The 27,507-nt window shown below is 35.6% G+C and overlaps 1 protein-coding gene across 2 annotated transcripts in view; it reads right to left on the reverse strand.

The window, feature by feature from the left end:
* The window catches only part of LOC106867593 (RNA-splicing ligase RtcB homolog), a 53,524-nt gene that overhangs the window by 19,021 nt on the left and 6,996 nt on the right, over positions 1–27,507 (reverse strand). For both annotated transcript variants that reach the window (XM_014912511.2, XM_014912512.2), the window contains 7 exons: positions 13,626–13,734; positions 12,193–12,339; positions 9,560–9,608; positions 6,646–6,853; positions 4,437–4,486; positions 3,606–3,712; positions 839–998 (listed from right to left, as the gene is read on the reverse strand). In XM_014912511.2, the coding sequence (XP_014767997.1) occupies positions 839–998; positions 3,606–3,712; positions 4,437–4,486; positions 6,646–6,853; positions 9,560–9,608; positions 12,193–12,339; positions 13,626–13,715 (811 nt within the window). In that variant the 5' untranslated portion in view covers positions 13,716–13,734. The remainder of the gene's footprint in view (positions 1–838; positions 999–3,605; positions 3,713–4,436; positions 4,487–6,645; positions 6,854–9,559; positions 9,609–12,192; positions 12,340–13,625; positions 13,735–27,507) is intronic.

Raw genomic sequence — 27,507 nt, forward strand, 5'->3', positions numbered from 1 at the left:
ATATACACACACACATACATACATATATACACACATATATATATATATATACACACACACACATGTATATATACATACATACATATATATATATATATATACACACATACATACATATATATACACACATACATACATATATACACATACATACATATACACACATACATACATATATATATATATATATATACACACACACATATATATACACACACACACACATATATATATATATACACACACACACACATATATATATATATACACACACACACACATACATATATATATATACATGCACATCCTTTAACATCTGTTTCCCATGCTGGCATGGATTGGACAATTTGGCAAGAGCTGCCCAGGCTCCAATTGTCTATTTTGGCATGGTTTCTACAGCTGGATGCTCTTCCTAACATCAACCACTTCACAGAGTGTGCTGGGTGCTTTTTACATAGTGCTAGCACAGGCGCTTTATATATAGCACCAGCATGGGTACTTTATATGTGGAACGAGCACAGGTGCTTTTTACATGGTCTTAACACATATATAGATATATAACACACACAAGTTTTAAACCTAATTTTAGTTGTTATTCCATGCTGTCAAACCATGTAACATTACATGACTGATGAATAGTCTCTGACCTTAGTCTGAAGATGAGTTCTGGTAGGTAGTAGGAAGCATAGCTGAGAAAACTTCTCTCACAAAAGATAAATGCCCAACATTAGCTAAAAGCAATCTGTAGTATTGCAGAAAATTAGAAGTAATTTATCAACGATGATTAATGATATAATTCATTAGTTTAATAAAACAAACTAAAACCCATTGAACTCACCTGTAGCAACTTGATGACCCATTCCACGACTACCACTGTGAATCATGACACAGACCTGCCCAGTGTGATCAATCCCCATCTTTCGGGCAGCATAGTCATCATAAATCTCATCAACAACCTGGACTTCAGCATAGTGATTGCCTGCACCAAGGGTTCCTAACTAGTGCCAGAAATAAAAAAATAAAATAATAAACTCTGTTTCATTTATTAAATAAAGGACATAACTACTTGGTAAATTTCTGTATTTTAAATTATTTCTATTTATATATAGATTAAAATATAATTTGACTGATCCAGTGACCTGTCACTCTCAAGCTTACTCAATGTGTTATTGGTTCCTCAGACAAGAAAAAACTGAGTTTAGCCAGGCATGTATCCCCCCTTACCTGTTGTCACAATGATGTGCTATTATTCACCATCCAGTCTATTCCTGTCTGAGGAATGAACTAATCAAGGAAACTCCAGAGTAAAAAGTCATTGGATCAGTCAGAATAAACTATTGCACTCTTCTACTACAGTATTGAGTATCCTTACTCCTTCTTGTTAAAAACCAAAACATAAAGCTAAAAATATGTCTTTTTTTTAGTACAGGTCATTAAAAAAACTATGTACAAAGAGCATGGCAAGTAAAATAATAAGTTTGGAAACTACTACAAAAGAGTATTGAACTTAAAAGCCTTAAAGTATTTAGTTTTGTTGTGTAGCTCTAAAGTCAGTAGTTTGTTCAAAGGCACTCCAACTGTAATCATCTTGTCTTTTTTTCAAGTAATTATCAAATGTGTCCCTTTTTACTTAAGACAGTTATATGTAATTTGAAGGAGACTTGGCTGAATTTTATGTTCTATGTAATTTTGCTGTTTGTTTATAGTTCAAGCCCTGTTTATCTTTCAGTCCCACCGGTATCAATAAAATAGTGATGGACAAGCAATGAAGTTGATTTAACTAACTGTATTAACTTAACTGTATTGCATTCTCACATGTAAATTTATAACTTTGTGCTGATGTAAAATTTAATGTTCTGGATTAGATAAGGACATGGTCATAATAAAGTTAGACTATACTGCAGCAATTGTGTGGTGAACTTGGATACCATGTACAACTTTACTTACTATTTGACTGACAATAGGTTTCATTATCTACTTCAACACAACAGTGTATATCAATAAGAGAATCTACAGCTGTAAAACCAATTGTTCCTAAGACTATGAAATCAACAAGTTTACAAAACTGCCTCACTTGAATTTGAAGAAAGAAAATAGGTGTACAATAGTATAATATAGATAAATAAAATAAGAGGGTGGTAGATGGCAGAATCAGAACAATGAATAATAAAATGATTTGGGTATAGTTAGTGACATTATTTTACATTTTGATTAAATCCTGCCAAGGTTGATTGTTGCCATTCATTCTTCAGAGCATCAGTAAAAGAAGTTCTAGTAGTATCACACTGTCAGTTAAATTGACTACACCCTACCCATGAAAAAGTGTAGAATTGTGCCTATGTATGATATCTTTATTGATAAGCTGTGTGTTTCTGCCTTACAATGTCTTAATTTGCTGAAGATATCTTCTATCTGAGTCTTGCAGTACATAGTTACATTTCTTTACATCCAAGTTCAAATCCTTTGGAGACTGATTTTATTATTTTATTTTTTATTTGTCCAAGAATGATGAAAAGTAAAGTACTAGTCTCATACTGAGGCTGATTTAAATGACTGCCTTGCATCCACTCAAATTGCAAGCTCATCTCTAAGTTACAAATCATTACCATTATAGTATTTCTATTTATGCTGTAGACTGTACCAAAATTAACAGCATAATTAAAGTATTTTATTACCAATTTCAAAGCCATAAGATTTGCGCTTTTCTGCACCCACTGGATTCTATTTTTAAGCAACACATATTTATTGCATTTGTTGGAGCCAGGAGATAAAACTATTTCCAGTAGGTCAGTTTTTGCTGTTGAGTAGCTAATACCAATCATGGACAGCAAATAGATAGTATTTGGAACAACTTGTCATATTCTAGTAAGGAACAATATCTTCACAATAATTTGCTAATGAATATATGTGCGCATGTGTGATTCCAATGAAAGAATAGTGTTTTCCCTAATATTATATAAGTTTAAATATTACGTGTATTTTATCTCTCATGGAAACAACATTTAAAGAGGAAGTTTAATTGCAAATTGAAAGTAAATTATTTCAATCACAGGGAGTTTACTAAGCAGATGTGTTGAGTTTGACTTCATGTGTCACCAAAGAAAAACAGTGTTGTGTCTTTTGTTAAAACACTTTCTTTAGTTTACTAAGGAAAAATATTAAGCAACTACTGACTGGTTGTTTAGTTAAAAAGGACAAAAAAATTGACAAATGGCTGTTTTCATAACTGATTTTGAATATTACAAAAGCAAAGGCAATATATGGAAAGACAGATTCTAGTAGGCTACAGAATATGTAGAAAGACAGATTCTAGTAGACTGCAGAAGACTTTTACAGACACCTTGTTGGAATGTTTGACAACATGATGATGATGTTGGAGGAGATGGCAGATAAGAATAAGAAACCTGAGGCAGAAAAAGCTACAAAAATAAAAGTGGAGGATTAAAGAAAGAAAGAAAGAAAAAAAAATGAATTGATAAGGAAGATAAAAGCAAGAGGGAGAGATGAAGATGGATAATAACAAAAATAAAGTAGTGTGTAATGTATCATACAGACATATTAAAGCAGTAATGATGTTTTTGTAGCTTGGTTCAAAGATATTTTACCTGAGGAAGTCCCCTTTTTTTGGCTCGGTTACTAACTTTAGAGGGATCTGCCTGTAACATACGCCCATATTCTTCACAATGCTCTTTGTCTTCAGCCCAGGAATAGCCTAATGTGTGCAAACAAAGTGGAAAAGAAATTAGTACTAATCATTCCAGAAAATATACAAGTGATAAGTCGAAAGTTTTTGATATTGATAGGTTTTTATTGGTGTGGGTAAAATGTTTGATATAAACTCTAGCATATCACTTTTATATTATAGTAAGTAGATTGGGATGGAGGAGGGGGATGATTCTCTCATCAAGTATGGTGTTAATTAACAACTAAGTTTGTTTTTAAAGTAAGTTTAAATGACAAGTTTTTTTTTTCTCACTGACATTTTAAGGGAAAGTTGCTCAAAATGTCAATGCTGTGAGAAAAATAATAATAAAAATAAAAACATGAAAGAAAGAAAGTACAAATTAAATAGTTCAAACCCAGAGAAAGATGACAGTTTATAAGTAAAAGGTAAAGTTAGCTAAAAAATAGAATTGAAATAGTTATCCATGTTCTGATAGTATAGTTATATCGGTATAATAAAATAAGATGCCATGTGTGTCAACTTATTTAATACAATTTGGATGAAAATGCAAATAATAGTTAAAAAAAAAAATAATCCAAGGTAAAGTGAAAATTTTATATCTATAAAGAAATACCTAAAGAAGGCAATTAAAATAGCTATTATTTAAATCAGATGTTTAAATTTCTAGATTCATCTAAAAACATTGTCAAGATAGCAAAACAGCTGAAAAATACTCACACACACAAATAAATAGAAGTATAAAATAACTCACCCTCTCTCAATGACCAATCCATACCCATTTCTAAAGCTTCTTCCAAAGCTCTAAAATTAAACAAAAATTAAATCAATATTAACTAAAAACTGAACTATATGCATTTTGTAAAAATCTCTAGTTTCTAACAGCTTTGAGAGATTAATATAGAGAAAGCACAAGACTTTAAGCATTAATTAATAAATAGTGCCATATAAATGGTATCAACATTTATCTTGCCATTTATCTACTACTGCCATTGATACAAAAAAAAATACACAGTCTTTTAATTTGATGATCATGGTTTCAATGATGTTGTTAAATTAATGAGTACTAGCAGTAATTCTCAAACTGAATAAGCGTGACACATTATGTGACAAAACGGGTCTTTGAATTATAGGATACGAAAACAGGGAAGACCCCAACCCTTCAGGAATCACCACTGAGATGCTTAAAATATCCGGTGGAGTGGGATATGGCCTAGTCACTCATATAGTTAATCAGATTATCCATGAGAGAGTCATTTCCCATGACTGATGTAACAGCATTATAATCAACTGCTACAAAGGTAAAGGTGAGACCTTAAACAGAAATATTTACAGAGATATCAAATTGCTAGACCAGGTCATGAAAGTTAAAGAGAGGGTCATAGCTCAAGTAAGTAGGAAGTTAACCTAGATGAGATGCAGTTTGGTTTTGTGCCAGAGAGAAACACTACTGGTAAGGCAATTGCAGAAGAATTTAGTCAAGAATACACCTCTGTACTTGGCTTTTATAGACCTGAAGAAAGCTTTTGACAGTCTCCAGCTCCCCCATCTGGTGGTCAATGCAGAAGCTAGGGATAGATGAGTGGTTGGTGAGAGCAGTACAAGCCATGTACAAAGATACTGTCAGTAAGGTGAAGGTCGGCAATGACTACAGCAATGGATTTAGTGTACAAATAGGAGTTCACCAAGTGTCAGTCTCAGCCCCATCTTGTTTATTATAGTCCTCCAGGCCATAACAAACAGGGGAATTTAAGATTGATGACCTTGTTCTTATAGCTGAATCACTACCAGAACTAGAGAGGAAATTTCAGGTCCGGAATCTAAGGACCTTAGAGCTAATTTAGATATAATTTTAGAGAAAAATTGTGTATAAGAGGCATCAGTTGTAGTGTGCAAAAGAGAAGACTTCGCTGGTGTGGTCATGTGATGTGTTTGGATGAGGATAGCTGTATGAAGAAGTGCCAATTTCTAACTGTGGAGGGAACCTGTGGAAGATGTGGGACAAAGTAGTAAGAAAAGATCTAAAGACACTAGACCTCACGTAAAGACACTGAAGATGACAAAGAACTGAGACTTGTGATAGTTTGTGCTTGAGAGACAAGTCAAGCTAAGTAAAACTATGACTGTCCATACATATAGATATGTTCTCTACACCTCTCTCTCAGTCAAGATGTACTTCTCATGAGGGCTTGTGTGTGCTAGAGTGACATAAAAACACCTGCGCTTATGTCATGTAAAAGTGCTCATGCTGGTGCCACGTAAAAGCACCTGTACCAGTGCCACATAAAAGCACCCATGCTGGTGCCACATAAAAAGCACCCAGTACTCTTTGTGAAGTGGTTGGCATTAGGAAGGGTATCCAGTCAAAATAGACAATTGGAACCTGGGCAGCTCCTCAGCTCCTGTCAAACCATCCAACCCATGCCGGCATGGAATCTTTCATATAATGATGAATTCATCCAGTGAGTTTCTATGCAAAAGGCTTGGATCAACCCGAGTATATGGTAGAAGGCATTTGATGCCATGCAATGGAATCAAATTTGGGACTTCAGGATTATAAAGTAAACATCTTAGTCAAGTGGTTATGCCTGTGTCCTCAACTTAGGGATTCCTGAATGCATATACTAGTTTGAACATAAAAAAATACATTAAAATAAGCTCCTGTAAGAGGCACAAAAACAGGGAAAGAACATAAACACATTCTGAATGTAAGGAAAACCCTCCTTAATTTTCAAATAGAAAATAAAATCTTTTTTGTTTAGCATGAATGCATAAAATTCTTATCGTCAAAAGAGCATTTACACATTGATATTTAAAATCATTTATTGCCTATACACAAAATTTTGAGGCAAGATTTCAAAACATGAAATTTTCTAAAACACAGCCACTAAATTTCTAACATGATATCATAACCTGATGTTTAAATAGCAGTTTCTTATATGAATAATGGTAAATTAACTTACTGAGCATTCATAGGGATTATTCCCTTTGAACCAACACCAACTGGAATATGGTTAAACATGCACTGGCACAGCTGTTCCTTAATAGGAGTGACATCTTTTTCATCCAAATTGGTTCGCAACAAACGTACACCACAGTTTATATCAAAGCCGACACCACCAGGGGATACCACAGCTTTTGGGTTACTCATATCAAATGCAGCCATATTACCTGATGATATAAAGAAAAAAAAAGTTTCATGTTGTTACAGCAAAAGTCACATTTATAGCTTTGCTCAACGACAATTTTGTTGACTTACTAATCACTATGCAATGACAATAAATAGCCAACTGTGCCCCCCACCCACAGACACATCATGTGATCTAATGACGGGCCATTAAAATTTCATTTTTACAAGGAAACAAAAAGATGATATAGATAACTAATATCTATTTCTTCTTTTTTTTTTTTTACTTGTTTCTATCATTAAACTGTGGCTATGTTGGAGAATGACCTTAAACGATTTCATCTATTAAACTGACCCTGGTACTTATTTTAAAGTTTGGTATCTTTGCTACTAAGTTACAAGAATATAACAAAACTAACACCAACTGTCAAGCAGTGAGAGATAAACACAAAGATGCATACACTGACACACAAACACACATATGGGCTTCTGCATAGATTCCATCAACTAAATTCACTCACAAGGCATTCGTTGGTTAGCCAGAGGCTATAGTAAACATTTGTTCAAAGTACCACAGAGTGAGACTGAATTAGAAACCACACAATCATGATGCCAACTTCTTAACCACATGACTATGCCTGCACTTTTGATAACAATGACTAATAACTAATATTCATCAGGTATAATAATGTTTCTTCACACCTTAAGTATGAGTGTGGGGAAGGAGGATTTGAAGCCCTTGCATATGATGGAGATGTAGTCTGTTTTTCAAAATTCCCCAAATATTTGAGCTACTTTTGTCTCATATTTTTCCAACTGTAGTTGAGCTGGCATTTTGGCATACAGAAATATGAACTCATCAAAGGAGAGGGAAGAAGAGTGATTATGATGCACTTTAACTTGCCTAATAACAGTCAAATGTGGAAATATCCAGTCCACTCAGCTGGCAAAAATGAGTCATACCTGTAATTCAAAGGGCCAGCCTTGTCATATTCTGTGTCACGCTGAATTTCTCTGAGAACTATGTTAAGGGTATGCATGACTGTGGAGTGCTCAGCCACTTGCACGTTAATTTCATGAGCAAGCTGTTTCATTGATAAGAACAACTGGAACATTTGTAATTGTAAATGTCCTGCCAGTTCAGAAATAATGAGAAAAATGGTGTGGTGGCTTTAGTGAGGTTTATCTTCTCCTCATTAACTCACAAAACTTTATCCCCACCAGAACAAAACATTTGAAATCTATACTCATTTCAAGAAATCCAACATCTTTTAGCTGTTGAGATCCTGAAATTACTCAATCCAGCACTTGTGACTTATGAAGCTTGATCCCTTCCCCAAAGGGCACAAAACTAAATTTATCTTCCACTGACTCAGCAGAAACAACTGAGTATGATCTGAAATAGACATGTGCATGAGAGGATGCTATATAGGAAGTAAATTAATCTTCAAATTTAACCAAATTACCAATATGCAACCCAAGTGGATCTTAGTCTTTCATTTGAATTTTTCCCAACTTTTTTTCCACATGAATCTATCTGAATGGCAAATCATTTAAATTCAAATTCCAACTTCAGGTGGAATATTTTAAAACTCCTATTTCTTCAAGGTTCATCAGTATCATCAGCATTGTTGTTTAACGTCTGCTTTCCATGCTGGCATGGGTTGAATGGTTTGACTGAGAATTGGCAGGCTGGGAGGCTGCACCAGACTCCAATCTGATTTGGCAAGGTTTCTACAGCTGGATGCCCTTCCTAATGGCAACCACTCAAAAAGTGTAGTGGGTGCTTTTTACGTGCCACTGGCATGGGAGCCAGTCAGGCGACAACGGCATCAGCCATGCTTGAATGGTGCTTTTTACATGCCAGTCTGACGGCACTGGCATCGGCCATGTTCAAATAGTGCTTTTTACGTGCCACCGGCACAGGTACCAGTCAGGCGGCACTGGCATTGGCTACACTCAAATGGGGTTTTTTATGTGCAATATGGCAGACTGCAATAGTCTGCACTTTTGGGGTTTTTAATGTGTTTATGTGGTACTGAAACTTCACATGCAACCAGATTGAATTAAGGATGTACTGAAGGATGGTATTGACATCTCCAGAATCACAAAATGTAAGCTAGTTTGGCTGCTGTAACTCATTAGAATGAGTTCCAGCCAATGTGAGCAATTTAGAGGTGGTGGTTTTTCTTTCTGTCCATAAGAGTCAACTTGGTAATGATCATAACATTATTGGAGTTGCCTAAATATTCCCTGATAATAATTTCAGGAGCATTGGTGAATAGCAGACAAAAAGTATTGTTACTTTCTGTTGGGGAGGAGACTACTTGAGAGTGCTTTGAATTCAATACAAAGTCAAAGAAATCATTTTTCAGCCAGTGAAAGGTTTCACCATCAATTTCTAAGGGTAATACTAAAAAAAATTTCTTTGAGAACATATGGCAAGAGCATCTAATAGCACATGAAATGAAATAAGCAACAAAATTAATTAAAGATGACTAAAACACTGAGCCACTATTACTTTTTCTTTTCTTCAGGCTTACACACACACAATAGTCAAAAAGTGACCAACACACACTGATACAAAGTTAGCAACTGTTGAATTTCTGGATATAAGAAAAGGGTCTAGAAAGAAGTAACCCAATGGCAAAATACCAAAAACAAAAGAACTATTTTGTAAAAAGAGTTTATTTAAAATCAGTATATTGCATATCAAAGGGCAACAAAATAACATTTAAGTATCATCTTACCTATAGCAAATCCATAGCCTGAATGGACATCTGGTAATCCAATGGATTTCTAGAATTAAGAAAACTATTTTAAGTTAAGATCTTTTAAACCATTGTTCAATATGCTTTTGCAACAAAAATTACACCATACACACTACCATCATTATCCCATTACATTTGCTTTCCATACTATTAGGGAATGGATAGGTTGTCATGGTTAAATGAGTTCTTATTCTGATCTAGCCCTCCTAGATGGATCTGCTTTTATGTTTCCTCTTTAGCTTGGTTTCAACAGCAAGATGTCTTTCCTACCACCAACCATTTTACAGAATGTAACGAGTGTATTTTATCACAGCATCAGTACTAAAGAGGTTGTCATTTTCTTGACAAGACTAAAGGATTCTCTTTACATAGGCCTCACCGAGGCAATGACTCGTGACTGAGACCTTTGGAAATATGCTGTGCGTGAGAAGACCTGGCAAGCCAAGTGAGACCATAATCCAAGGCCTCTGCCAGGGGTGTAGCCAGCCCACTTATGCGTACCTTTCCTTCATTGGACACTAAACTCCGCTTGCAAAGACCTGTTGAGGCAATTGAAATTGAAATCGAACTAAATTCGACGACTGGCACCCATGCCAACATCTCCTTCATTGGACACTAAACTTGGCTTGCGAAAACATGTTGGGGCAAGTGAAAGCGAAATCGTGATGGCACCTGTACCAGTGGAGCGCTAAGAGCACCGTCCGAGCGTCATTGTTGCCAGAGCAGCTATCTGGCTTCCGTGCCAGTGACATGTAAATAGCACCATTTGAGCGTAATTGTTACCAGCGTCGCCTTCCTGGCACTTGTGCCGGTAGCACGTGAAAAGACATTTGAGCAAGGTCGTTGCCAGTGCTGCTGGATTGGCTCCTGTGCAGGTGGCACATAAAATACACTATTTTGAGCGCGGCTGTTGCCAGTACCGCCTGACTGGCCTTCATGCCGGTGGCACGTAAAAGCACCCACTACACTGTCGGAGTGGTTGGCGTTAGGAAGGACATCCAACTGGAGAAACTCTGCCAAATCAGATTGGAGCCTGGCGTAGCCATCTGGTTCACCACTCCTCAGTCAAATTGTCCAACCCATGCTAGCATGGAAAGCAGACGATGATGATGATGATATTATATATATATAAAACCATTGCTACTCTGTATTATAATCAATTTCATGTTCATCCATTTATTGTTTCAGTGTAAAGTACTACGACATACAACTGATCCTGACAAGGCAAAAGTTTGTAACAATGGAAAAGTATTAGGCAAGTAGTCTAAAACACTTAGTTTATCCTCTCTCCATTGTTAGTAAAATAATTCATTATCAGTGGATTTGAACACAGAATCAGCAAACTCTAAACAATATTTTACTGCATTGTCTCTGCTACCTCTAATACTTTCATTTTTTAAAATCAATACTCAAAGACCAAACCTGTGCCAACAAGAGAATTTCTTTCAAATTCATAAATAAGATTACAAGTTTTAAAAATTCTAAATTATGGGCTAACATAAAGACAAGATGTTCATAACTAAAATACTAATCAAGTGCTTAGATCTATGCAAATGGAATTGATTGGAACTCCAAGATAACAACAATTATATTGCTAAGGATTAAATGGATCTGGAATACAAACTCTTTCCATGCATCTCAATCTTGTAGTTGTCTCTGTGAACAATGTTATCATTTAAAAAGTTAGCTTTGCTTGAACAAGACAATTTTGATATCTTCAGTATTTCAATCTCATTGTTTTGACTAATATATATTCTAAGAATTTCTTCCTGAACAGATAACCACATACCTTAATTGATAATATTTTATGAAATTCTCTAGAAATTAACACAGAATAAGTTGAACATATTCATATCTGAATCACTGTATTCAGTAAGATATTCTGAGAATATCTTTAAGAGAAGGCAAAATTTCTAACAAATATCTCACCAACTGAAAAGAAATTTGCAGTGATATTAGCCCAAAATATCCAATGATACAATCATCCTGAGACAGATTCCTATTCTTAGAAGTATTCCAATCTGCTGCAGTCAAGGGTTTTGTCAAGTTCATTTAAAACAATTTACTCGTTGTGCTATTGACTAGTTGAAAATGATTGCCCTCAGATAATGTTGGTACTCTTTTTGAGTGATGAAGAAATCTGATTAGCTGTAAGCCTTGCATTATACAAAGAACAGTTGTGCTAAAAGGACAGCACCTATACTAATCAATATGAAAATAATGAAAAATAACTCTTTCAGATTGATTACTACTGAAACTCTGTGTAACATGGTTCTTTTTCTGAAAAGCTAATTACAAATCTAAGAAGCTTATTGTACGAAGAAGAGATGCAAATACTGTATACATTTTTCATTCCCTGCTAGATCAGTATCTAGCAGGGAATGTAAAGATTACCCTATTTTCGTTAACACATATCTTACAGTAATTTTACTGCCTTTGAATAATACAAAATTATTTCTCATATATGGCACAAATCCACATATTTCCAGGAGTTGAGCATATTCAATGGCATCAATTCTCTGTATGCCAATAAATCCTATTCCACCAACTAAATAGTATAAAGTCCACTGTTCCACCATTCCCAGTGAAATCAAAAGACTTTTACTTTTTACCTGTACAATACCAGGAAGTGCGGCAACGTTGCCAATCTGTTTCATAGCAGGTAAAAAGCCTCCAAATCCACGGTTGTTACAAGACTGTTTTAATTCATCAAACATCAGTTTCTCCAAGTGATCATTTACATAAAATAATCCCTCCACCTGAAAGTAGAATATTCCAGAAATCTAATGATTCACTAAAAAGAATAATACATAGATAATAATGTTTGGTGTTTCAATTGGTGTTTCTAAAAAATGACAAAATAAAATATGTAAATGAGAAATGTAGGTCATTCTCCTCAGAAAATTTGATGTAAGCCAAGGGCTCTCAACTAGTTTCTTGAGTATTTTTGTGGGCCATTTGAGCATAAAATATATGAAATTAAACAGAAGAAATTCAATTAAACATCAAATAATGCAACCTAATGGAAAACAAAATAGGTAAATGCAGGAACACACACTGACAAATCATAACGTTTAATTGCATCCTAGTATGTGACAGATGAATTTTCTGTAGATCAGTGAAAATTGCCATGGACATCACTGGTTGTTAAGAGTTAGTTTGGTACTCTACAACAGAATCATTTCATTACACATCTACTTTTACAGTTACAATGAACAAAGCACAACTTGACATCATTTAGGATATGTTTTTATAAAAATCAAACTTAATAGGAACTAAGTGAAAAATTTTAATAAATTGTGGATTTGATGATGTACAACATCCATGAAGCATAATGAAGCCTCACAAAACCCAATCCAACATTGCAGTATGTTACAAGTCCACAGGGCTCACCAACAGAATACAAAAATAGATTAAACTATAGAGAATGTATGCACCCAGTCTGGCACACTGCACCTCAGATTATTAACAACTCTGTGTAGGAATATGCAGAATGATTTTTAAGTAGATGACGGCATATTTGAAAGAAGACATCTACATCTAGGCCATAAATCTGCTCAGAGCTGATTGGGGTTACATAGCAAATGCTTCCCATTATTTTGAAAAAAAGATGCATAAAAATATTTCAAAGCCATCACGCATTAAACTATTTATGAGAACATTCTTATTCTGGTTGGTTGTTATTCTGCCTATGGAGTTGAAGTGAAATCTATTTTAAAGGCAAAATAAGACAAACATATCTTGCCCTTAATCTTTTAGCATTCAGATTATTATCAAATATAAAGCGTGTTTATTTACATTAATCAGGCATTAATCTTGCAGTTTCAAGATTTCAATGATATGATTGTCTATTTTTGAAATGACATTGTAGTGTAGGTGTGAGGGGCCACATATGGCCAGTTGAAATATTAAAAGGTTAAAACAGAGTTTGAACTTATGACTTTGTTGTAAACATTCCAGTACTTGTACTTGAGCATTTCAGTTATTTTAGTTTTCTTTTGTTAAAATTTAAATAATATTTGAAAGCCAACTTTCATGCACTTACATTCATATTGGCAACAAAACCTTTCTTGATTCTCCAACTGCGAGGAGTAACCTTCTCCAGATATTTGAGTTCTTCATTGTAGGTTCTCATGGTTGTAAGTAACGAGAAACTGTACATAGAGAAAACAAACATGTCCATAAAATTAGTGAAAGTTTTTGGCTTGTAAAAATTTAGCAACATTAATAAATGACAAATTGTAATGAATGACAAAATATGGTGTGACCATGAGAGTTGTATATCATTATAGGATAAACTTTCTATCATAGACAATTTCAGAGTATGGAAAATACAAAAAATAAATATATAAAGCTAATAACCTGATCAGTAAGCCTAATACCATGTTCAGTTCAATCCAGCAGGTATCAAAAAAGAATTAATCAAAGAAGGAGACTTGATAAATCTGTTAGAATTATCAACCAAATCTCCCTCAGTCGACCCCTAACATCTTAAAAAAGGAAGAATATAGGATAATATACTCTTAGATATATGACCGCAACAAAATGAACTGGTCAGGACTGGAACATCTTTCATCATAGGTCTGTTCAATCGAAACTGATCAGTGCTAAAACAAAGTAACTGTCAAATTGAGATACATTATCTTTAAAGATTATGACTTAGAGAATAAGGGAGAACTGTGTAAGAAGTGTGTGAGTTCAAGTCCAGTTAGTGGACATGTACACAAACATGGTAACTTTATCACCTTATGATAGAAAAGATCACATCATTTGAAAAAACATTACTCATGGATGACAGCAGCATGAAAAATAGTAAAATTAAATTTGTATTATTATCATTGCCTTTGCACAGCTTCTAACGCTGGAATGTACTACGGTGTCAGCTGTTCACTACCAGTGAACTAATGCTTCCCATTGTTTAGAAAAAAAAGACACATAAAAATATTTCAAAGCCATCACGCATTAAACTATTTATGAGAACATTCTTATTCTGGTTGGTTGTTATTCTGCCTATGGAGTTGAAGTGAAATCTATTTTAAAGGCAAAATAAGACAAACATATCTTGCCCTTAATCTTTTAACATTCAGAGTATTATCAAATATAATGCGTATTTATTTACATTAATCAGGCATCAGTTTTTCAAGTACCTCCGGAGTATTCAAGCGGTTCCAAGCAGTGCTGTTTTCTGCAAGTGCTCCACCCTTATTGCAATCCCTATTTGTTCCATGTATTTCTCAAGATTTTTACTTACTGTTCCCAGGGCTCTGACAAGTATTGGTATTACTACCACCTTTTTCATCAAACACAACTGCTTAAACCTCCCAAGCTAACCTGTCATATCTATCGACTTTTCTTTCTTCCTTATCGCATACCTTGTTGTCAGCTGGGCATGCTATATCTGTGATCTGGCACAGTTTTTATTATTATTTTTTAAGACTTTGTGTATTAAAATATATTAACTGGGAATATTTGTGCATTTATGGAAACAACAGTAGTTAATGACTGATATTGTTTTTATTTTTTACAGCAATTATGGGAAACAATTCTAAACAAGTTTTGGTTTCATTTTAACACCACCAGTGAAACATAGCCATCGACTTACTGCTGCAGTAGTAATGGGAGAATTACTGTGTACAGTCATGTATATTAGTTGAGCCTGGGATGGTGTGATGTCTTCTTGACTTGCATTGATATGGATTTAAGGAAGGTTGACCATCATCTTCTGCCTCACTCTCTTGTCCCTTCCTGATTCCAGTGGCAGAACAAAGTCAAGATGACTAGAGATATTATTATTATTATTAGCTGAGCAGGAAATAGCCTTAAAAGAATAAATAATTCAGAGATACCTCTCTATGAAAAACAATACAGAGCATCACTATTAAGGCAAGTATGTTAAAGAATATGTTTCACTGATGGAGTGATAAGTTCAAAACATGTCTGCAGCATTCTGCCATACTTGTTGAATAATAAATGATTATTTCTGATTTAGGTACAAGGCAAGTAGATTTGAGGGGAGGGAATTAGATGATACTCTCAATCCTAATACTTGACTGGTGCTTTATTTTATGGAAAGCAAAGTTGATCTCAGGGGATCTGAACTCAGAACAAATGAGATATTTTTCTGATACTCTAACAATTCTGCCAGATCACCACCTTAAATAATAATACTATTAGCCATCATATTCTGTTTACCAGTATTTCATAAATTATATATGTTAACACTAATTAAACAGCTGAAACAATGTACTACAAAATAGATAAGATGAGATTAACTGTAAATTTCAAATTTTGCAGTTCAATACCCAGCAGCAATGGTTGCTTAATAGACCACCACTAGTGAGATGGTGAGAAACATCATCTTTTATTTTTTTTCAGACCTTTCTAAATTTATTATTATTTTCAAAATCAGTGTAACAATATATTCTTGTTAGAAATGTGACTAAGAAAAAGCTAACATATGAATGTCTTAATAATAATTTCAAATTTTGGCACAATGCCAGCAAGTTCAGGGAAGGGGGCAAGTCGATTACATTGACCCCAGTACTCAGCTGGTACTGTTTTTATAGCCCCCCCCCCCCGAAAGATAAAAGGCAAAGTCAATCTCAGCGGAATTTAAACTCAGAATGTAAGGATGAACAAAATATTACTAAGTAAGTTTGCCAGGTGTGCTAATGTCTCTGCCAGATTGTCTCCTAGAATGTTTTAATATTGGGGTTTTTAAAGGCAGCGAGCTGGCAGAATCGTCAGCATGCTGGGCGAAATGCTTAGCGGTATTTCATCTGCCATTATGTTCTGAGTTCAAATTTCACCAATGTCAACTTTGCTTTCATCCTTTTGGAGTCAATTAAATAAGTACCAGTTATGCACTGGGGTCGATATAATCGACTTAATCCCTTTGTCTGTTTCTGTTTGTCCCTTCTATGTTTAGCCCCTTGTGGTCAATAAAGAAATAAATATTAAGGTTTTTTTTCTTTTGCCAATTTCTCTATTTATTGAAGTTCAAGAATGGAGGGAAGATCTTTCCACAACAAAGACATAACATCTTGTAGGACTGTTACAATAAAATGGAAACATTGATAATGAGGAATACCAAGAAAAATAAAAAGGAACATGGAAGAGTAGAAGACAAAATTATTTTCAGTGCCTAGCCAAGAAACTGATTTCTAATATTGGCACTAAGTTACTGATTGATTATATTCATCCGAGTCCTTAGTCAGAACTTTTACAATGGAATAAAGTTAGAAGGAAAACAATATCATCATCATCATTTTAACATCCTCTTTTCCATGCTTGTTTATTAAAGCAGATCTTCCATATTTGGATGTCCTTTCTGTCAGCAACCCCCATCTGTTTTCAAGCAAGGTAGTATTTGTCTATAGCCAACATGTTCTCACAGAATATTGGAAATGAATGATAATGCTTATATGAGAGTGACTATCAGGTAAAGTTATTAAAGGGAGACAAACACACATGTGCATGTGTGTGTGTGTATCTCTAATACATTAGAAGTCATCTTGAATGTTGCTTGCTTGCAATGTTATCCAGCATAATGGGAAAATACTATGAATTAAGTTGCCCCTGAAATGTTAATATAAAAGGAATAAAACAAGTTTCACATAAATCACACAAATGGTTTTTGAGGTATTAGGGGTTTTCGGGGTATAAATACCCAAAATGGTGCATAATGGGAAAATATTCCAATAATAACTTAATCCTGAATAGGAAGAAACTCTTACCTTTTGATTAGACACAGTGACTTGACAAGGAAAATATTTGATTTGCTTTTTTACAGTAAATGTTTCTACACGATATTTTAATCATTTAGAAATATTTTTAAGTGAATGTGATTTCAAAAATGTAAGTTGTTTGTACAATAAGTATTTATATTTCAGCTTTCTTTAAACAGACAATATTTTAATGTTTCTTTAAATTATTTTTTTTTGTGTGCATTCAACGTATCTCACCTCCAAAGATTTGGCTGCTATTTCTAGCACGCCCTGCTACCACGTAACAGCTATTTGTGATAAAGGACCCCAAATAGCTATTACATGGTAGCAGGGTATGCAAGAAATAACAGCCAAATCTTTCCTTTTCTGGGTAAAGGAGCCGTTTATGCGTGATTCTGATGTCATATTTGTTGAAAGCATGTGAAACAACCCATTAGTGGGAAACTCAGAGGTCCCTACAACCCTTCCCCACTTTCTTTTCTGGAAGAAAGTGGCTTGTGGTGGGTTTGGAAGTGAGATACATTGAATGCACTTGAAAAAAAACAGTGGGAAAAGTTATTTCACACCAAAGTATGAATAGGTTCTTTACGAAATATTTACCTAAGATCGGAACAGACATGCAAATAGAAGGGTCAATGAGACTGATAAAGCAAGGGCAGAGTATCTGGCAGAACAGAAAGAAAGAGACAGAAGCAGGAGAGATCAGGAATTGGACACTTGGATAGCTGAATGTCTGGCGAAACAGAGGGAAAGAGACAAAAGCAGGAAATGTCACAAATCGGATGCTCATGTGAATACAAATGGAATAAAACAAATTTTGTGTAAATCAGACCATAAGTTACTGAGCTATGTGGTTTTTTCGGGTACCTTTATAAATAACCAAACTGGCGCATAATAGGAAAAATGCTTTGAAAGTAAGGTACCATTGAAATGTGAATACACATGGAATAACAGAAGTTTCGCGTAAATTGGAACATGGATTCCTGAGAGATGCAGTTTTTTCAGATACCATGAACTATTAGTGACCCAATGGGTCGCGGGTAGGGTAGTCTAGTCTAGTGTATATATGTATATATATATATATATATATATATATATATATATATATATATATATACACACACATATATATATATATATGATGGGTTTCTTTCAGTTTCTGCTCACAAGGTTTCTATTGGCTTGGGGCTATAGAAGACACTTGTGCAAGATGCCACACTACACAGCTACTCATACACATGATATTACAGATACATATATATTATATATATATATATATAGTATTTATTTATTTATTTATTTATGTGTTTCAGCCAAGTGGCTGCGGTCATGCTGGTGCACCACCGTGATTTTCACGTTCCTTGCATGGCTCTTCTCCCCCACCTGACATGGTCCAATCAAGAGTTTTGATGGCACATCTGGTGTATAAGAGAATTTGACATAGCTGCCCTAAACTGCGTCTCATTACGAGCCATTGGTTCGTCTGGTATCGTGGAGAGGAAAGCGTCAAGTTTTGTCTTGAAGACCTCCGCATCCATGTATTGTTGATCAGTCACAGGTCATCTCTGATAAAAGACCTGTGATCAAAGGAACTTCAGCTATGATTATTCTATCCGTTTACATACATTGTTTACATTATCTCATGTGTACTTCATTTCTTAAGGCAGTATTATTTGGGGAAGATTTGGTTGCTATTTTTAAATAAGTTGAGCAATCATGTAGAGGCAACCGTAATAGCTAATTCTTAAATCAGAAAAGAGTGGTATATCATAATTCTGGCATGGTCTGTTTTATAATCTATGATATGCCATCCAATCAACTAAAAATCCAAATAGATAAACAATTTATTCCTATATTTTTTGAACAACTGAAATGATACTTGAATTACTTCTTTATTCTGTGAATACACAAGCTTAATCAATAAGTTCAAAACTTTAACAGTATAAATATTAGTATTCAATTTGCAATGGAATACAGTAAAAAACAGATTTAATATTTGAAGTTGGCAAGAAGAGTTTGTAAAATTGCATCTGTTTTAGAAATACAGATAAATAACTTAAAAAGTTTAAGAAAATATTTGGAAAGACAGTACCCAGCAACATTAGTTAATACTGAAACAGAGTGTGCCAAAGTGATAGATATTCAGCAATTGCGAAGGACTGAAGATATGTCACCTACTTTCAATCATCTACATAACATATAAGCCCCAAAATACGGAAGCATATGTCATTCATTAGTATACACCATTATTGAGGAAAGACCTGAAGATGAAAAAGACACTTGGAATATAATAAAAATAATTAAAACAATCAAAATTCTTAAAGATTTCACTAACTTGTACCAAATTACCAACTGAAAATACAATTCTAATAGTCAAGAAATGTGGATGCCATAATTGTAGGATCTATATCAATATTAACCCTTTTGATATCAACCCAGCTGAGAGCATCCTTGATTCTATGACATAAAGTTCCTGCTTTAAAATGATTTAAATTAAAACCTTCCATCAAAATTTATGTTAATTCCTGTTTCAAATACTAGCTTTATAATGATAAAGTAATTTTAGTAAATTCTTCATTGTTTTCAACATAAATTGAAGTAAAGGTAGAATATTTCAACAGAAGTATGGTGATTAATAGTGTTAGGAATTTTTACCATAAGGAATAACTTGTGCATCAGGAAATTTATGTTTTGAAATGTAATGAAGATTACTTAGGACAAACAAGATAAATTTTTAGAAAACTGTTTATCAACAAATCCAAAATCTCAGGACACAAAAGAAACTCATTAGTGAACATTTGAATTTATACGCATTAAATAAATTCCCTAAATATTGGTTTCAAATTTTGGCACAAGGCCAGGATTAAATTGATTCTGGTGGAATTTAAACTCAGAATGTAAAGACAGATGAAATACTGCTAAGCATTTTATTCTAATGATTCTGCCAGCTTACTGCCTTAAATTCCCTAAATATTAAATTGAAATCGAACTAAATTTGACAACGTCATCTCCTTCATTGGACACTAACTCGACTTGCAAAGACCTGTTGGGGCAAGCGAAAGCGAAATCGTGATGGCGCCTGTGCCCAGCGTCGCCTTCCTGGCACTTGTGCCGGTGGCACATGTAAAGACATTCAAGCGAGATCATTGCCAGTGCCACTGGACTGGCGCCTGTGCAGGTGGCACGTAAAATACACCATTTTGAGCATGGCCGTTGCCAGTACCGCCTGACTGGCCTTCGTGCCGGTGGCACGTAAAAGCACCCACTACACTCTCAGAGTGGTTGGCGTTAGGAATGGCATCCAGCTGTAGAACTCTGCCAAATCAGATTGGAGCCTGGTGTAGCCATCTGGTTCACCAGTCCTCAGTCAAATCGTCCAACCCATGCTAGCATGGAAAGCAGATGTTAAATGATGATGATGATGATGATTAAACTTTCTCATTGTACCTCGTGGATGAAACCTTTGCACCACTCAGGCGACAACCCACCAATCCATAGATCTGTTTGAGTAGTCATTGCTGGTGAGGGTTTTATGAGGTCAGAGTGCAAATCCTACCTCAACATCTTTTAGCTGCCTTTTAAGAAATGCAGAGGAAACATTGGGTTCATTCTTAGACATGCTAGTCCCCACACAGAACTAGAGCAATGTGAAATGAAGAGTCTTGCTCAAGAAAACAACATACTGCCTAGTCTGGGAATTGAACCCATAACCTGGTAACCATGAGTACAACACCCTCACCACTAGGTCATGTGCCTTCACAATCTTTGTCAAAATTCATTGATGAATATTGCTTCCTACATAGCTTCATCAATAAACATCAAACCATTTTTTTCAAATTTGATTTAAGATGTTATTTTTGTAGTGTTTTAGATGAAATTTTACATGCTTGATGTGTACACTTTAACAAATTTTTATTGATTTCTTTTAGAATATAATATTGAGGTGCAGAAATCCTTAATTTCAAACATGAAAAAAGAAGAAATGTATTTACTTTTTTTTGCATTAATTCAAGCTTGGACATAATACTTCCCAAACAGCTGCCAATATCAAGAGCATGGGGTGAGGGATGTGATCAGACAGTACACTAGTCGTTTGAGAGATTCCATGGTGGAGATGAGAGCCTTGAAGGTCAAGGAAGTAGAGAATGTCCATCCACCCTTGATGATTAGCATTTGAAAACAACAGTTAACAAAATCCATGACAAAGTGTCAGAGAAATGTTTCATATGCTTGGTATCTGTAAGAAACTGGAAGAAATGAGACCTGCACTTGTTAATCAATGAGGTCCAATTCTGCTCCACAACAATGCTTGACTGCACATTTCCAGGGTGGCACTGCAGAAGCTCACAGACTTGGAATACAAGACTTTACCACATCCTCCATATTCCCCTTTTCACTCACTGACTACCACTCTTACAAGCATCTAGACACATTTTTAAGGCAAAAACTTTGTTCCAAAACTGAGGTCGAAACTGAATTCAAGGATTTCTTGGCATCAAAACCTTTGGATTTATAAATGATCTTGTTAATCAATGAGAGAAATGCATAGCGATTCAGGGATCATATTTTGAATAATTAAATCTTTGTATAAATTCAGTTTTTCAAAAATATAAACTTATATTAAACAAAGACATTTGAAGGCCTAGATATACAGAGTGAAAAAATACAGCCGGTTGGTCATGAATGCTCTTTACTCACAAGCCTACCTTTAAGTTTAAAAAAAAAATTTATTATAACAGCTCCAGTACTTCTTTTAGTGACCTTAGGGGGAAGGAAGGCCAAGTTGATCAGAGTGCGAAGGGATAAAACCAATTACCACAAGGTAGTACTGTCCACCATTTCATTGATTTTGCCACCATTCTCCTCTGACACACACACACAACTAGATTCTGCATAGCTTCTATCTACCAACTTCTATTTTTAAAGATATAGCAAGACACTTGCCCTGGGTGCCATGCAATGAAATTGAAACTGGAACCACATGAATGCAAAGTGAACTTTAAAAATAGGATAGAACTAGAATGTATTTATAAGCATTTCTTTATTGATGTACACAACATATTTATTTCTTTTTATCTATTTCTCCATAAGATAGCTTTTTATAATTTAGCACATTGGTATATTTTAAGGAAAATTAGTTTTTTTACAGGTACTTCTCATAACTGTGAATTACAACTGAGGCTTTTTGTCATCTTGACAAACTGTATCAAAAGGAAATATCTATTATTCATGAGAAATCCTGGCAAAATGTTGCACATGAAGTTATCTTGATTACCCACAGACGATACTCTTCAATACAATACAAAAAGATTTTTCTTCCCACATACAACCATATCATCTGCTACCAGTCTTGAACATTTGTAAATTTGAAAACCAAATCTAATTTGTCAAACCTAAAACACAAGCATGGCACACCTCATAACTGGCAGGATGGAGAACTACACAGGTATTTACAAACAAATCTATTCAAATCACCTATATCTATACCAGTATCTGCCTGACAACAATTCATTACTTTGTGTTGGCCTTATGTAACACCTAGGAGTCATCTTAGTGTTTATACATTTCCTTCTTTATTTGTGTATTGTTTGAATGCTTTAGGTGGTTTGTTGTATGTATGTTTATATAAAGTGCAGATTTACCCACTACTAGAATACATGATATACACTGGGGCACATCTTCGACCATGTTAAATTAAAAAGCTAACAAACTAAATGGTCTGTTAATACACATCTTTAAGTAACTATTATTTCATATGAAGTTTCTAATATCTTTCGTCTCTTTTGTTGTCGGTGATAAGTGTGAGCAGATGCATAATGGTACACTTACTGATGTTGAAAATAAAGATGCGTGGAAGTGCTACAATAAAAAGTTATTAAATATGGAGAATGCATAGGAGAAAGAGGGGTTTTCTTAACACGGACCCAACAGAAGAACCAGCTATCCTAGTCAACAACAGTATGAAAGATAAAGCAATCAAAGATATGAAGGCAAGGAAAACCCCTGGGCCATCAGGAATCATTGCCAAGATGTTTCTAATATCTGGCAGGGTAGTTTATAGCCTAGTCAGCCATATATCTAGTTAATTGAGTTTAACAGCCAGTGTAGCAATATTGCAGTCAACAGTTACAAGGGTAAAGGAGATGCTTTAGACAGAAGTAATTATAGAAGTGTCAAATTACTGAACCAGATTATTACAGAAAGTTATAGTCCAATTAATTATGAAGAGAATTAGGACAGATGAGATACAGTTAAGTTTTGTGTCAAGAAGTACTACTGGTATCTGCTTCCTTATAAGATTTAGCTAAAAGTAAGCCATTGTACTTGGTATTCTCTGACCTGGAGAAAACCTTTGACAGGGTTTCTCACTTTGTGATCTGGTGGATTCCGAGGATGCTAGGAGTAGACATATAGCTTGTGATAGTCATACAAGTACAGGAGTGTTGTTAGCAAAGTGAGAATTAGCAACAAGTACAGCAATGAATTTGGTGCACAGATAAACATTTAGCAATGTTTAGTTACCAGTTCCCTCCAATTTATCATAGTTCTTGAGACTACAACAGAGGAATTTAAGACTAGCTACCCTTAGGAACCACTCTATACTGATGACCTCATTTGTACAGCAGAATTTGCATTAGAATTAGAAAAAAATTTCCAGGTGTAGAGGCAAAACCTGGAACCAAAGGGCCTTAAAGCTAACTTAATAAAGACCAACATTCTAGTTAGTAAGAAAATGGCTCTGCTTGATATGTAGGAACATGTAGAAAAGGTGTAGGTAAAAATTCCATATGGTATACTCAATGCAACTTATGGACTCATAGGGGAGATTAACTGAGAAAGCAGGCTTTGTCTGTGGCAGATGTGCAGGAACAATAAACTCTAAGAACACATGGGAAATAAATTTTCTCGGATGTCCTAAAGGTAGAAGATAGTTTCTGTGACTTAGTGGAGGAAGGATGTTCTAAAAGTATAGTTGCTAGAATAAGCATAAGAAGGAGAAAGCTCAGAGAGCTATCACTTCTGTTGGTAACAAAAGGGCTTCCTTTCAGAGTAAAAGGCAGATTGTATGATGCTTATGTATGAACAGCAATGCTTCATGGTTGTGAGAAGGGCCCCATATGCAGAAAATATGTTAAGACTAGAGAGGAATGAAGCTTGTATGCTCTATTGGATGTGCAATGTCAGTGTGCATGTACAAAGCACAAATCTTGAGAGAAAAACGGGACATAAGAAGACTTAGATGTAATCTGCAAGAAGATGATTTCACTGGTATGCCAGTGTGATGCATACAAATGAGAAGTGTTGATTGCTAAGTGTAGATGGAACTTGTGGAAGAGGGAGATACAAGAAGGCTTGGCTTCTTGCTCTTGCTTGACAGGGCTGGAGTCATTCCAAGTTAGTGGTCCCAGAGGTGTCATCATGCAAGAAGTCGACCAGGTTTACCAGTGCTCTCCATCACTGGTGGTTCCGTGCCAGCCCCTCTGCATCCTCCAAGGTGATGTTGAGCATCTGGAGATTTTCCCCAATCATGTCCAGCCATCGGGTGCTGGGCCTGCCTTGAGGCCACTTCCAACCCACAGCTGCTGCATCGAATGAAAGTAAAGCCCTGGTAGGATGATCTAGTTGGAGACAGTGGACATGTCTGAACCAGTAGATAGCTACAAGGTGGGAGGCTGTGGGCTGATATGTGTGCGTGCAGTTCTTTGTTGGAAACATGATGGTACCATCTGATGCTTTTCAGCACTCTGCTATCGAAACCTTCGATTATCTTTCCAAGGGTCTTCAAGAGGGGCCAAGATAAAAAAACAAAAAAAACGAAGGCTGATCTCAAAATACCAAGCCTCATGGATATGACAATGGACCGAGATGAATGCCGAATTGTTGTGCCTGAGAAAACCTGTCTGAATAAAAGTGAGGTCGTAAAAAGAACTAGGTTTATGTCTATCCCAGTCAAGTCTTCACCACCACATCTTCCAACTATAGCCCCACTCAATTGTTATGAGAGCAGAATATGAACATATTTCATCCCCCTTTGTGCTACCAGGTACCTCCCCATTCTTCCTGGAACCATTTGCTGTTAACATCCATCCCACATTTTCAATATCATCCCATTCTGTGCCTCCATGAGATACATCTGAGGATTGTCATAACCTTATCTGTAACATCCTCTCTTATCTGCTATCATTCTCATCACCCTCTTATATCAGCTATTTATAGCTTCCTTTGACCTTTGCCCCCCATTCACTATAGCCACCCTAACATACCTAACATCAATCTCTGTCACTGTATATCTTATTCCAATCACTCCTCCAACCTGCACATCATCTCCATATTTACTGATCTAACTTCAGGTTTATTATGCTGTTAGTCCCTTTCCTTTCTGTACTCCCACTTGCCACATCCTTCTCCCTAAGCCACTTATATTCTTCCACCCCCACCTCCCTTGCCATATTGATATTTACCACTGACCACATGTCCACCCATGCTTCATTAACTACATTCACCTCTACAACCATTTCTAAAGCATCTACACTTCCTGGTTATGTGTTTGTATTCTCTCTAATACACACCTTCTTGTATCAGGAGTGCATCTATTTGTCTGATTGTGTGTATGTGTGAATATATATATATATATATATATATATATATAGATAAACCTTCATCACCGCCACTATCTATCATAAACACCCAACACCCAAACCAATACAATCATTATCATCTCACCAACTCCTTAATGACCAACAACAGTAACATTAGTATGAACAAGTTAAGCAGCTCCATCTAAATCATCATCATTTTAATACCCATTTTCCATGCTGGCATGAGTTGGATGGGTTGACAAGAGCTAGCAAGCTGGAGAGCTGCAACAGCCTCCAATTGTTTTCATATGGTTTCTACGTCTGAATGCCCTTCCTAACACCAACCACTGTACAGAGCTTTTTACATGGCACTGGCACAGGTGCTTTTTATGTGGCACCAGCACAGGTGATTTTTACATGGCACCAGCACAGGTGATTTTTACATGGCACCAGCACAGGTGATTTTTACATGGCACCAGCACAGGTGATTTTTATGTGACACCAGCACAGGTGATTTTTACATGGCACTAACACCAGTGGGGTTGCCAATTAACTTGCAAGACAAAAACCTCTTTGTTGAGAAAGGGAGTGGAACAGAGTAAAGTGGTTGTGTACTAGGTGAGAGGTTAGAGTATAATAGAGGGACAAATAATTGTTTTATCCCAAGGAGATATTTGGTTACCCTGGGAGAAGGAAGAGAGAAAGTTAGAGACAGTCAGAATGAGAGAGGAAAATTGATGACTTGAAGATTTATTAGGGGCCTACCTACAGGGAACAGTGGAGGGAGGAGTATAAGAGGGTGATGTTCAATAAAAGTGTGAGGAGAGATGTTTAAAGATAGGAAGACATAAGTATAGCAAGTGATGGTGAGGAAAATTGGATTGGCTGGGAGTAAGGTAAATATGTGAAGGCATAGAGAATGTGTAGATAGGCACATGAGAGAGATTGGAGGGGCCTGCAGTAGGCATTGAGAAGATGGAATTTAGGCAGAGGCCAGATAATGGGTGTGTGGGTAGGGGTGGGGAGGAGGGATGGCTGGAATAAGACAAGTTTTTACTCTTACAAAACAATTTAAGCCATCAAGTGAAATTGAAGGTAGTAGCATGAAAAGGAACTGTAAATGTATAACATTGGATATTTAACTAGACCTTATAAAAAAGTGGGAGAAAAAATCAGCTACATTGCCAAAACATTAAAGTTTGCAACATACCACAAAAGATGTTGACTACTCTATGAAGGATGGTGGGAGGATGAGGGACACAATCTTCTAATAGTTCATCAACAGCTATTTGAGGGGTGAAAAACTGGTCCAGATGGACTATATGTAATCTGAACCCTAACCCTAACCCTAACACTAGTTTTGTGAGATTTGGCTGTTATTTCTAGCATGTAAATAGCCTGCTTGGTGGGGGGGGGATTGAAATTTTTCAAAAAATTTTTTTTCAGAATCGGAATCTCCATAGCCTAAAACGTGGGATTCCGTAAAAAAAAATTAATAAATAAGGGGGGGAAAGGTTCAGATTACATATAGTCCATCTGGACCAGTTTTTCACCCCTCAAATAGCTGTTGATGAACTATTAGAAGATTGTGTCCCTCATCCTCCCACCATCCTTCATAGAT

Source organism: Octopus bimaculoides, chromosome 6 (genome assembly GCF_001194135.2).
Source record: "Octopus bimaculoides isolate UCB-OBI-ISO-001 chromosome 6, ASM119413v2, whole genome shotgun sequence".
Lineage (NCBI taxonomy): Eukaryota > Metazoa > Mollusca > Cephalopoda > Octopoda > Octopodidae > Octopus > Octopus bimaculoides.